At 44.8% G+C, this 13,881-nt stretch overlaps 1 protein-coding gene across 1 annotated transcript in view; it reads left to right on the top strand.

Moving 5' to 3' along the window:
• Positions 1–13,881, top strand: part of LOC146869264 (uncharacterized) — a 105,987-nt gene that overhangs the window by 17,098 nt on the left and 75,008 nt on the right. Inside the window, exons 3-5 of the mRNA XM_085632983.1 lie at positions 287–322; positions 2,015–2,300; positions 11,304–11,452. Coding sequence (XP_085489109.1) covers positions 287–322; positions 2,015–2,300; positions 11,304–11,452 — 471 coding nt within the window. The remainder of the gene's footprint in view (positions 1–286; positions 323–2,014; positions 2,301–11,303; positions 11,453–13,881) is intronic.

The following is a 13,881-nucleotide window of genomic DNA, read 5'->3' as shown; positions in this document are numbered from 1 at the left end:
GTGAGACCTCTTTAGTGTTAGATATATGTCTGGTGGTAGAGTTGCTCTGGTGTTAGATATACTGACTGTGTGACACTGATAGCATTTCTGCTGTATTATATATACTGACTGTGTAACGAGTGTGCTAGTAGTTATAGTTGCTACCGCAGTGACAACCCTAGCGTTACATACCAAATATGAAGCAGTGAGAGCGTTCCAGTGTGAGATATGTTAATTTATTGACTTCTAGCAGGGTGTCCTCAAGGAATGAAAAATATCATACATTTTCTGATGCCATATTTTCCAGGTCTACCTCAATTGGACAACGTGTCAGCAAGCAGCGGTGAGGATTCCAAATCTGGATGACATAATTCCCTAACCATACAGCATACTTTTCTAGAAGTATTAGGTATTTCTTTTTCACAGGAGAAGGGGCAAAGTGTTAGCTCCAGCCAAAGGTCTTGAGGCAACATATTCCTGCATGGGCCAAACTAGTCTAAAAAATGTGACAGCCATAAAATACATATATTGTAGGTAGATCCAACCTACTCAAAGAATACAACTCACTAGATATCCACGTCTCCAAAGAAACAGCCTTCATGTAAGACATGAGAAGGCAGATCCTTCACTTAAAATGCAGACCCCACCCCTGGCATAGCATCCAAATGAAAGCAGTGCAGCACTCAGCCTCTACCATCTGAATCATCTTAAAAACCCTACCCTCACTCGAGAAACTACCCTAAAGTTAGCTTGCACCTGGACTATGGCAACAGCCTCCACTCATGTCTGCCATTAAAACAAGTTTAAAAAAAATGAAAAAGCTGATAATGCAGCAGCTCACCCCCTATTTGGCCAATGGAGAACCTCAAGCAAAGACTCCAACCCTACAGTTCCTTTCTAGCGATTACTCTTTGGCCAAGCACAGCTCCTAGTAGCCCCAGACCCATGGGCAGGAGCAGAGGAGAAGGATATTCCACTGGCATGGCCATCTACTTCTGTAAACACCTTCCTCGTTGAACATCTGTAACAGCCCCAGCCTCAACATCTCCAGAACAAAACCGAAAACTCACCCCACGTGACTCCCACTACTGTGTGAGATTTGATATTCTGACTCCCATGCGGCATGTGATTCACATGATCTCTAAATCTCCCTCGTGTTCCAAATTTTTGTATGTGCGAGTTTAGTGTTGCCTGATGTTGTTTATGGTAAACAGCCTTTATAACGCAGACTTAATCACAAGTGCCGTACCCCCGCAAGCTGAACACTGCTTGCCTTAACCACGCATATGCCTTAAACACGCATATGTGTGATTAAGGCAGTCGGCATTCTAGCTGTCTGAGCGTATGGGCGGGGAGAGGAACCGGGAGGCATGTGGCAGGAAGGACCAGAATGTGGCTTGGTAAGTTGGGACAGGGCTGGGGGGGTAAGTTTTAGGGGTGGGGGCTGAGTTTTAGGGCTCAGGGCAGGCGGGAAGGGTCAGTTTTCAGGACTCAGGGCCAGTTTTTAGGGCTCATGGAGGGACTGCTGGGGTTGGGTAGCGTTTTTGGACTGGGGCTGGGTTTTGGGGCTCAGTGTAGGGGGTCGGGGTAGCTCAAAGGGCTGGGGCAGGTCGATTACAATGCAGGAGAGCTAAATTTTAGAGCTCAGGGCAGGTGGGTGGAGGTGGGATCTTTACCATGCATATAACTTTACACATCATGCCTTTTCAACAAAATTCGCTGTAAAGGCATGCATGATAAAGGCATACATGGTAAAGACACGTGCCTTGTAAAGACATGCGACTGCCATCATTTATATGCCAGTCTTCCTTTTGTTTCTATGTCTTCGGGCTTTAACCTGCCTGCGGCATGATTCTTACTTACTATCTGGATATTTCTGACACTCACCTTGTTATTTCGCTGGACCTTCTGGGACTTTGCCAGTCACCTCCTTCTGTCTTTTTAAATGCACTTCTTATGAGTCTTCCTTCTGTTCTCATGACTTCACTTCTCATTGCCCGGATGTAGCTCTGGAACTCACAATTTCTCTTCACAGAGATCAACGTCGCACTCTGGGGTGTCGCCAGTCAATCAAGCACACGGGATGATGTGGCTGTCGCGAGTCTGGCCATAGATGGGGATCTGAGGAGCGATTACACACAGGGTGACTGCAGTTCCACGGAGTACAGCTTCAGCCCCTGGTGGAGGTTGGATCTACAAGTCACCTTGCCTGTAACTTCTGTGGCCATCACCAACCCAACAGGCAATGAGTCAGCGAGAATCAACGGTGCCCAAATCCACATCGGGGACTGGCTGGGGATGAGCGGTGTCCTGAACACCAGGTAGGGATGGCTGGAAGCTATGTGGCACCAATATGTAAGTTAGTGGTTAATTTAACATATTGAGAGTACCTTGATCCAAGTCACATGTGCCGGGACACCTCCGTTGGAGGTAGCTGCGCGCTCTATAAATGACAGTAATGATAATAATAATGTGAAGAATGTTTGGTATGAGTGATGAGGATTTGTAGTGCATTGTGTTTTCTGTTTTTTACTAGTTATGGTAATAAAAATCTACCATATGGGTTTTTCAATTAACTTCTTAGATTTTCTTCAACATGTCAGTCATTTCTGCAAATTAAAATAATTTTTGAACAAGTTAATCTATCACTTTTTTACACTTCTTTTGTAGATTTTGCAAAAAATATGTTTTAGTATTTACATACAATTATTATAATTTGTATAATTAAAATCATTCCACGGTGTGTTTTTCAATTTTCAAACACAACGACTGATCACAATAATGAAGTCATCAATAGGTGCACTGCACTGTGCTCATTTTGTCTTCACTCACAGAACCATATGGAAAAAATGTTGGTATACAAAACCCAATTACACAGTACATCATTTATCATGCATTCTAAAAAGTAACTTAGAAGTAACACATACATCACATTGTCATTACCTTTTTATCAATGTGGTCTCAGTAAGAAAATTAGTGGTGGATTTATGTGAATACTGGACATTTGCTAAGAAGAGGCTTACACCTCGTCTGTCCTACTTACAATGTATTGGTATCTATACACTCTTAGCAGTGCAGACAGGATGGCCTCTGCTTTTTGATATGTCCTGCATCCACCAAACTCCAAAACAGGCCTTTAGTTTGAAATGTCAAAGAGCATTTATTTTGAAATGGAAAAACTCTAAGAAACAATATATTTCTAACTTTGTGCAGCAGTGTTGGTTGTCACCTGTGGAAGCTGAACAACAACACATTTTGCTTGTTTAGAGATGTACCTTTTGTTAGCTTTTTGACTGACATTTGAGTCTTTTTCCAGTTGAGTCTTTTAGGAGTGTGGGTTACCTCTGTTTGGATGTTAAATATGTGTCCTTGCATTTAGTCAAATCTGAGTCTCTCTTCAGGTACCGTCTAGTGCCCAGTTGCTATTTTGTGTCCCTCAATGGAAAATTAAAGCCAATGTTGAATACATTTTCATTTTTAGAGAAACCTGGCCATGCTGCAGTTAGGTAATGGATCTTAGGCCATCATTCCTGTTCATTAGAGCCAATGTATACTTTCTGCAACAAATATTTCAGGCACCACATCTGCTAATTTTTGTAAGAGAATCAAAAACGGACTTTCCTATGCTTAAATACAAAAGCCTCTCACAAGCTATCTCAGTAGGGAACAATGGGAGCACTTAATGTATGTTCTCTCATATATAACTTAGTACAAGAACTTTGTGATCTGGAACATGTTCAGCACATACGACTAGCAGGAAGGACATCTGAAATTCTGAGAGAAACATTAACTACATCCCTAATGGATAATGCTAAAACATGTGTATGTGGAGTACTTGCTGCACAATGAAGACTCGGTGCACAGTGAAGCGCCTGCTCTGAAGTTTGATCACAATATTCTACCAATAGAAACAATTGAACAGGGCACGGAGGACCAAATCATACAGCTAGGTTAAATAAAAAATTATGCAGCAAAAATTGCAAATTATGCGGCACATTCTCTGTCAGTATTATTTTTATCCATTTGAGATAGAAACAACATTTTTGATGCAGTCTGAAAATTGTGTGGGAAATTATGTGGCAAATTATTTTGCAAATATAATTAATCCATAATCACGCAGTAACACTACAGCCACAGAATCTCTTAACTCCGCTGACCCTCACCAATGCCTAGTTTCTGCCAGAAAGGTAAGCAAAGCCTGAACATTCTGAATCAGAATTATCAGAGCTCATTGTCGGCTGCACTTTGAAGAAAACAGCCTTTTCAATCTTTTCCATGCTAACTGCCCCAAACTAAAAATATAACCAGCCGGAGCCATATCTCTAAGAATGATCTGCCTATATATCTATTATCCTGATGAAGACAGCGTAGATTCCCAAGCCGAAACTATGCCATCATAGTTGATGAATGGAGAATGACTGGGAGATGAGGGTCTTTGAAGAATAATTGTTACAGTTTCCAAGGATGGTGTAATAGATGCCATTGGATTCTAATTTTGGCTCCTTAGTTCACATATTTTGATGCCATGAGAATAATGAATTTTATGATGTATCTTTTTAACTTTGGGAGCGTTATTGTGGGGATAAGATGTGCCATCTGTTCATTTCATGTGAATAGTTTCTATATCATCATTGTTCTTGATATTCCTTTATTATAGTGACAGCACCAAACCACTCTTCACAGGCTCACCATTGTCCAATATGCATTCAGCATTTTATTTTTGAAAGGAGAGTAAAGTCTGAGCACTTTAATCCCAGTCAGTGTCCCTTGTAAGCTACACCTTGCAAAGAGCAACATCTACAGCCCCTTTCTACTGCAGACAGAATGTACTGTTTTACAAAGTGAAGGGGGTATTCTAAAATTCTATTCCAATAACATGTGGAATTACAGATGGGAAACAGTGAATTACGTGTATGATTTTCACCGAGTGGTTCTGAGTGACATCAAATAGACAAGAAGAGTGAAGCTCGGATTGTTTATGATGCCACTGAGAACCCTGAGGTGAAAAACATCACTTAATTCACTTTTTACCCATATTTATTATGTTATTTTTGGCCCCAAAATCATCTGCCCCTGTTTTCAACTGCTGCGCAATGGCATAACCCCTGTTATCTACCCCTGTCCCAAAGATTAAACAAGCATTTGCAATGCAATAGGTCTCGCAGTTACTTGAGTTTAAGCTATTGGTATTGTAAATGACAATGCCCTTTATTTAAGTTTTTAAAACAAAAGGCATTGTTATTTGCAATGGTAATAGCTCAAGCTTGCGTAAATGCGAGACCTACTGCATTGCAAATGCTTGTTCATATTTACTTGTAGTAGAGGCGGTGCTATTCTCACTGTTTCCATGAAAGTGAGATGCGACCAGGGTCGGCTTTTGGTAGGTGAGCTGGGCCCAGGCCCTGGGTGCCAAACTTCAGGGGCCTCACGGAGCTCGCTGCAGAAAGGTCGGGCCCTGCGAGCAGCAGTTCCTCTGCCTTGGCTCCAGTGATTCAGTCGAAAGCGCCTCCAATCATTCACAACGTGTTGCAGACGCTGTTAACACCCTATGAACCACTTTCCTTGCCCTCACAGATACCGGTCACCCCCTGCTGCCACGCCCCCACTCCAACAAACAACTTGGCACCAGCCGGTGATTCTGGTAAGGGGGAGGAGGGGGGTGATGTTTGTGTTCAAAGGCAGATCATCGAGGATGCCGTCTGGGGACCATGGAAAGACCCCTGCTGCATCGTTTCGTTGATCAGTAGAAGGGTGGCACATTTCTGTCCATCCAGTGAAAAACGATGTTTGTTAACCGGCCCCGCCCGCGCCACCAGAGGCCCTGGTTGACGGCCCATTGTGACAGGGTTGGGGGTAGTCTGATGGGTCTGTATGTGGCCCGGTCTGCTTGCACAGTAGATTTCCCTGATATTACCACACACATTGCCTACAGCAAGAACACATGCATAGCCGTCCACAGCTCGCAAAAAACCTATACAGCGAGTCTGTACAAACCTAAGCAGCGAGTCTGTGCAAGTTAAAACCGCCTCGATCTGCAAACGAAGGCACACATGGTAAAGGGAAATAATGAGGAGAAAGATATAGGCATAGCTTGTTGACTTATTTCCAGGTTTCCTAGCTTTAGTAAATCTGGGAACTCACAAAAATCCATAGGTGGATGCACGGGAATGCCCTCTCTTCAGTCAGCTGTGGCACAGGCCGCTTTTATGTTGGTGCCCAGGCCTATTTACTGCCAACCGCGCATGGCGAGAAGTTATTCCTACCACTGGCTCGGGTAAAACAGTGTCTGGTCTTCAGAAACCGAAATCGTAGGGGGGTACCCACAAACCCATGGCAGATCAGGGTTAAAAAGCACAGCAGGGGTAGGAGAAAGCTTCCTCATGAATGGAAGCCCCAGGGCAGCAGCGGGACATGTGTAGTGCGTTACCCAGTTAGCGCGCCCACAGCCCACAATGCACCTCTGAGAGCCCCTGGGGCGGAAAACACACGCCCTTGATGCTCCTCCAGTGCCTGTGAGGAGAAACCGTGTCAAATGCGGGGGTTCCGAGAGAGGCCCTGTGATGAAAGGCGGGAACTTTTCCAGTGGGTGGTGGGGGATGCAGGGTCCGGGGCCGTCGGCTGTTACTAAATTGCATAGATGGCCACTTAATAATGTATGCAGCGCACACCTGGCTCCTTAGAAAGGTATTGTTTTCACATTCCTTTTCGAGCGAAGCGTGTCGTATCTCCCCGTCAGACTGAGGTGCTTTATGTGGGCCAGAATTTAAAGGGAAACCAACATATTTTCTGCCAGACAGCTTGAAGGTGGATTACCTTGCAAACTCAGCGTGCACTCTGATGGCCTTAAGTTCTGTTTTACGTCCAGGCAGCCTTTCATCATTCTGTATACTTTATTTGAGGAGCTAATCGCAACACGTGTTGATTACAGTGACGGACAAACACAAAACGGTTCATTTGTTTCCCAGGGCAAAATATGTCAAATGAATCGGTGAGGGTCTCGCTGAGAGCCCCAATATGTAAGAATGTTGTACTTGTAAGGTGAACAAGTGAGTGATACTCCGCAATATCTGTGCAAACATTGGCAAATAATCACCAAGCACAGCTTGAGTGAGATGTAAATAAATGCAGGCAGAAATGCGTAAACCGATGCAAATAACGACCAAGCTCACGATGTAATTATAGACTGAGAGGTGTGGCCAGACCTGTCAAACACATGCAAATAATAGGGCACAGGGTAAGCAAACACTGGCTGGGGAGGGAGACGGGGTGAGGTAAATAAATGTAGGCAGATATGACAAAACCCAGGCTGCTGGAGACTGCCAAACCGGGCATGGCTGGCACAGTGAAGCCCACTTTCTGATTTGTTGCACCAACTTTGAAGTAACAACTACAAATCAAAACGAAAGTTTGAAAAAGAGAAAACGTTGAAGAAACAACGAGGCGCCACTTCGAAGTCTTTGCAGTAGAAACCGCACTCTCCCATGTGATGAGCAACAAGCGCTGAGGCAGCTCGGGGAAAACATGGGATTTGTGAAGGAATTAAAATACAATTTAGTGGGATTGTTTTACTTTCCAATCTTTAAACATTCAGTGTTTTTTTCAATAAAAAAAAACAAGGAGATTTTTGTAAGAGATTTTTTTTGTTGCAAAAACTATGGAGAATACAGTCGATCAGCTAAGTTGCCCAACTTTGTAAACAGGGAGAAACGAAAAGCATATTTGTATACTGACTTTGTATACATTGCTTGTGTGCAGAACAGCTTGAGTAATTATTGCATATTCAGTCTTTCAAAAAAGCCGAACCGTCATTCATAGACAAGATGAAATTTGGGGCGCAGCTGCTTACCGCGCGAGGCTTTGCAGCGCCTGCTTGCACTTAGAGGGGGGGGGGGGGGCGGGGTGTGTGTGTGTGTGTGTGTGTGTGTGTGTGTGTGTGCGTGTGTGTGTGTGTGTGTGTGTGGGGGCGAGAGGGGTTTTAGCAACCCCTCACGTTTGATAGTCACACTGTCTGCGAAAACGTTTGTGAATTGCTCGACCTGTGGGGTACGGAGGAGAGGTCAAAGGTTACATGCAAATCCCTGCCATCTGGACAGAATCACATTCCTGCAAGGGTTAATCCCAAACTGCTGCACGCTTCACCCAGAACGCGCCACACGTTTAAATATCTTTTAGCTCCTGATAAAAGAGAAAATGCACACTCCTTGAAGAAAAGAACGAGGCGTGATTTGCAAGTATTCATCGCAGGATTAAACAAGCGCGCACTGAAGCTGACGGAGTGGGAGGGGGAGTGGGGGCGGGCACGCAGGCTGCCAAATGGTGCGATGAATCACGGCTAAAGTGAAAGTAAACAAGTGGTTGCAGGACTCCAAATGGTGCGCGCGCCCGGACGGGTCACATGCACTGTAGTTGGAGGCCTGCAAAGCCACTGTTTGCACTTCCAAAACGCGCTTACTATAAGTCTCGCCAGAGCCAGCGCTAAAGCGCTGGTCAGGCGAGACCTAAAAAGCTTCCTTGCACCCACCAGCTCCCATGCCCCCTTCCCCCTCCTGCAGCTGTGCTCTCTGATTTCAGTCAAAGCAGACCAGCAGAGCTGTCGTGACAGGCTCCCAGAGAGCCCTGTCTGCCTGGCCTGGAAGGCATTTATGTCACCACAGCAGTGGGTAACCAGTTTTGTTATGAGAGCCATACATAACAACATTCTTAATTATTTTTCTCTATTTTTACTTCAGACAACCAAACAATATAGCCCCATGTTTCAATTACTATTCAAGAAACATTGCCCTGTTTAAAAAGCATCTTTTTCCTGCTAACGGCCCCAAAATAAACATGAAATGAAACATAAAGTAAACATGTAACATCTACGCAGCGCTCGGCCTTTGGTCTCATGGCATTCCCACCCACGCACACTTGATGGCCATTTAGGGCCATATAGCACATTACATGATTGCTGCAGGCAACCAACAGTTGTGCCTCGGCAGTAAAGGTTGATACAGTGTTCCATAAGACATATTTTCTTTTTGCATCTTTAATAAAGCACCCCTCCACCCAGGAATCTGCACCAAACTTTGGGAAAATGTATTGCACTCTCCATTTCAGCCTGCTAGCTTTGGTGTAAATGCTTTCCGTGATATGGGGGTTTGCAAAATAAAGCCTTTCACTGCTTTGGTATATTTTCGATCAGTTGTATATAAATTATAAGTGAAAAACTAAGTGGCGAGTGCAAGGCTATGTGATTATGCATTTATAATTTATAAGCAAGCAATATGCAAATAGTAAGGAAGCAGTTTTAGTGTCAACTGCCACAGTGTGACCTGCATAATTGCAAACAAGGCAGTGGGCAATTGTGAACCCACAACTCCTTATGCTGCAACCTCATGAGCAGTGCTTAATTTGTGCTGATGGTTTCCGGTGCTCAGCACCGCAACTTAATCATCAACCCCCGGACCTTTTCATGAGCACCAGTTAAGGACACACGCATAATATGCACAAGGAGATTAAGAGTATTGCCCAGAATCACAGTATGTTGAGCCGACATCGAGACTCCTTGGTTCCCTAACTCAGAAGTCTGCAGCTCTGTCCATTATGCCACATCCTCTCCTCACCTGCATGGTTAGCAGTTGGTTCAGTTTTAGGCACCACTAACAGGAGAAATGGGCTGGTACAAGCCGCCTTCTGGCGAGAGCCCCGGCACTTATTTTCATACAAAATAACCACTGTTCACGATAGAATTGATAAGGAGGACCAGGACAGCGGTCAGCTGCAAAGGTGCCCCGTTAGCAGTTGGGGAAGACAGTGGGGAAAAGGACTTCAAGGGCAGCTCTTGTCTGCCCTGAAACAAATGCTGAATGCTATTACTTTTTTCACGTCTTCAGGCGATTTTAGCACCTTGTAGGTGTTTTTTTAGCTTCCAAGCTTTGCTCAACGACAAGGATCCAAGAGGTTTGTTTACCTCCCCTCATCCCGAGGTACCTCTCTGTTCATTCTTTTATTTATTTATTTTTTACATTTTATGAAACCTGTCTGCTTCTATCATATAAAACTAGTAGAATTTTTTTTAAACTTTTTTTTATTGAAACCATGCTCATCATACAATGTTTACAGTCAAGCTATGACGAATATCATGGTACATACATGGCAGTTAGGAAGTGGCAATATCCCATAGGAGAACATTAATCACAATCAGTAGGGGCCCTTTTACGGTCCATTGCACGTTATATCGCAGTTATCCACCTCCCATCTAGCATATAGAGTCGTCGGTCACCCTGGAACGTGTTCCCTGCCCATCAATACCTCCTGTGGGCTTGCCACGTCCCAACACCTTTTCCCACTTCTTGGGACAGCCCGTGTTTTGATAAACCAAACTGGCAGATTTGATGATCGGGGATGGAGCAGCATTTGCAGCATTGCTTCTCCCAAAGCTAAGGGGCAACCAGGGCTTGGTGCACAGACTCCCACATCAAATAGGTGAAGAGCTTAGGAGACACCAAGGGGATTGCACCACCAGAATGCCACATTTTACGACATTACTTTGGCGCAATGCCCTGCACCATAGTTACAAAGCGGCATTAAGCCACCATGCGTCACTTAATGCCGCTTTGTAAATATCGTCCCCTTTCACGCAGGTATCTGCGTGAAAGGGGCATGCAATGAATGTTGCTGTGGGTGTTTCACCGCAACACCCATTGCTTTTTGATGCTGCCCCAGATTTACAAGGATCTGTAAATCTGAGGCAGCGCCAAAAACTGGTGCCACTGAATAGCAGTCATTAGATTGGCGCAATGAGGCAAAATACTTTTATTTCTCCTAATTTGTGCTCTTTCTATGTGTGATGCATCCTGCAGCACACATAGAAAGAGCATATCACCTTTAAAGATTGCTTATGTGCAGGAAGGTGTCCCTTCCTGCAAATAAGCAATCATCCCTGCAACACACACCCTGGCACCTTGGTGCAAGGGTGTCTGTGTTAGCACTAGGCAGCTTTTTTGTAGTGCCAGTGGAGGGGAAACCTCCATTGGTGCACCGTATTCTTGTAAACACGGTGCATCCCGGCATTTTTAAATGACACAGCACGGAGCTGCTAAATTGCATGCAGTGCCATGCTGCGCAATTGCCTTGTAAATTTCACCCCAAATGGGAGACAGTCAGACCCACAATGAGTCTTCAGAGGAAGCCAAAACAGGCCTATAAGATCAGACGAGAGTGGATCTCTGTGCGTCTCTTTTCTCACATGAAGTGTTCAGATGTAAGAGGTGCATTGCTTATACCATCTTAATGAATGGTGAAATGATCTTACAGAAATCAACAATCTGTTTTCTGTTGTACAGGTGTGCCACTATCGTGACTCTTGGTCCTGGTGAGACGAGATCCTTCGACTGTGGTGGGATAGCGGGACGCTACGTCACAGTGATTATTCCTTCAGTCTACCAATATCTGACTCTCTGTGAAGTGCAGGTCTTCGCCCCACCCAAGCCAGGTGAGCTCCTCTCTGGCAGAGTGCTGATTCAGTGGTACTAAGAAATCCAGTGCCCCCATCCAGCTATCGACCTGCAACTTACATGAAGCTGTCTTAATTTCACCATCAATCGGTTCTATACAGTGTTAGTCTGTTCAGTCCCTTCTCACACTTTCCTGATGGATTTATCATATCCTGGGCAGTCTATCACTTTAAAATCTATCTTTGGCTACTCCCTCTCACAGAATGTTTCCTATTTTCAAGAGAATAAAACCACAAAACAAGATCTGCTCCAGTCAGCTGTCAGCACCGACTGAACTCCAAACTTGGAGAATGTAAAATTCTGTTTATAACAAACTAGAACATCTCAAATATACAGGTCCTGCATGCTACAGCATAACCTGTTGTGTAGTTCCTATATATCCTATACAGGATCTGCGCGTTCGGATAACATAAACTGTGAGTTTTGTGGCAGACTGGTTCCGAGCAGCCCCATCGGATATGTTAGCCTGTTTGCATTAGCTAGCTCACAGTGTCACTAGAGTCTCCTCTCAGCGGGGAGAGAATAGTTTCTGGCAACCTTAGAACATGACAACCCTGATCCCTCAGGATCGTGGAAACGATATACTACTTTTCGCTCAGTCACTCGTGCTCACTTATGGAAACAGGTTCTGCGCACACGTTTAGAAATAAACACAATGTAGTGAGACCGAAGGGTAAGGTTGAAAGTACGAAGGAGGTCTACACCAGAAATGTCTTTGTAGATTTAATAGTGCGTATCATCAAATGAAAAGGGAACATGAGAACAACCAGCCGACACGTGTTTCGTCAACGGGAAACAACCCGTGACTCTTCAGGGCTGAAAGAAATAAAGCTGGCAAAAGTAACCAGGTCGTAGGCTCAATAGGTGGAGAAGGGTGAGGATAGCACCGTGACGACCGCGGTATGCAGGAAAGTGGGAAACTTCGGAACTGGCACGTAGGCGCAGTAAGAACACCAAGAAGTCTCTGGCTCAAAATTACGGCAGAGACAGAAATGGCGGGTAAAATCCGTTGGGATGCGTGGATGACGGGTAAGTCACTCCACAGTGAAATCATAGGGTCCGGGCAACGAGCTGGGAGCGCGAGACGATTCCAGCTCGTTGCCCGGACCCTATGATTTCACTGTGGAGTGACTTACCCGTCATCCACGCATCCCAATGGATTTTACCCGCCATTTCTGTCTCTGCCGTAATTTTGAGCCAGAGACTTCTTGGTGTTCTTACTGCGCCTACGCGCCACTTCCGAAGTTTCCCACTTTCCTGCATACCGCGGTCGTCACGGTGATATCCTCACCCTTCTCCACCTATTGAGCCTACGACCTGGTTACTTTTGCCAGCTTTATTTCTTTCAGCCCTGAAGAGTCACGGGTTGTTTCCCGTTGACGAAACACGTGTCGGCTGGTTGTTCTCATGTTCCCTTTTCATTTGATGATACGCACTATTAAATCTACAAAGACATTTCTGGTGTAGACCTCCTTCGTACTGTCAACCTTACCCTTCGGTCTCACTACATTGTGTTTATTTCTAAACGTGTGCGCAGAACCTGTTTCCATTTGTAGTGGGTGTCTCCTACACCCCAACTCGCAGGGGTTCTTTTTCTTGCCAGGGTTTGTTTTCCCCTGATCTCGCAGCACCGTACTTACCAGTTCACTATCTGACCCTTGGTGTGTTATGTTTGAGCGCCATTCTTCCTTCATCAACTAAACCCCTCACAGAACCTACTCGTGCTCACTTAGTTTGTCTCAGAGATACAAAGAATAAACAGTATGGGCGTATTTATTGAACAGTTGTTATTCTCGTGTAGAATAGATTTGCTGCAACAACCATTAGACAGTAGCAGAGATATATGATTAGCAGTACTACGAAAGTAAAGGGATGGTACAGTTCTATCATCTTGTAGTAATCATGAATATAGACACGTACATAAAAACATGATAAGAAAGTGCGTACTCCTAAGACGCCTCCCTAACTAGATGTACCTAAATGTACCAGGCATCGGTGTAGGTGTTATGCAAAGAATCCCTCTAAGGTCTAGTCAACCCCATTACCTGAGTAAGGAGAGAATATGGGACCCTGTCCTGGTCTTGAGTTGGACACCCCGCGAGGGATGTTAGACCACTGCGAGCTGGAGCATCTGCATGCAGGAACATCAGCGTCTCTGGTCAGTGTGTCAGCCGGGAAGTCACGGTCTCCTCTGCTTGTCTAAGCAAGACATGATGTATATTTACCCACAGGTCTCCCAGGGGTCCTACCTTGCTGTGTTACTGTGTCAGCCTAGAGGATGACGTTGGGCCTGAACTTTAACATAGATATTATACATGAGATATTCATCCTTCTGTGAGTCCTGCTGTGCCTCCAAGAAGCCTCATGCATAATGTATGAGTATCGAACCAGGGAAAAACCAGCGTTC

This window comes from Triturus cristatus, chromosome 1_1 (assembly GCF_964204655.1).
Source record: "Triturus cristatus chromosome 1_1, aTriCri1.1, whole genome shotgun sequence".
Taxonomy (NCBI): Eukaryota; Metazoa; Chordata; class Amphibia; order Caudata; family Salamandridae; genus Triturus; species Triturus cristatus.
This window is presented reverse-complemented; position numbering and strand designations above follow the sequence as displayed.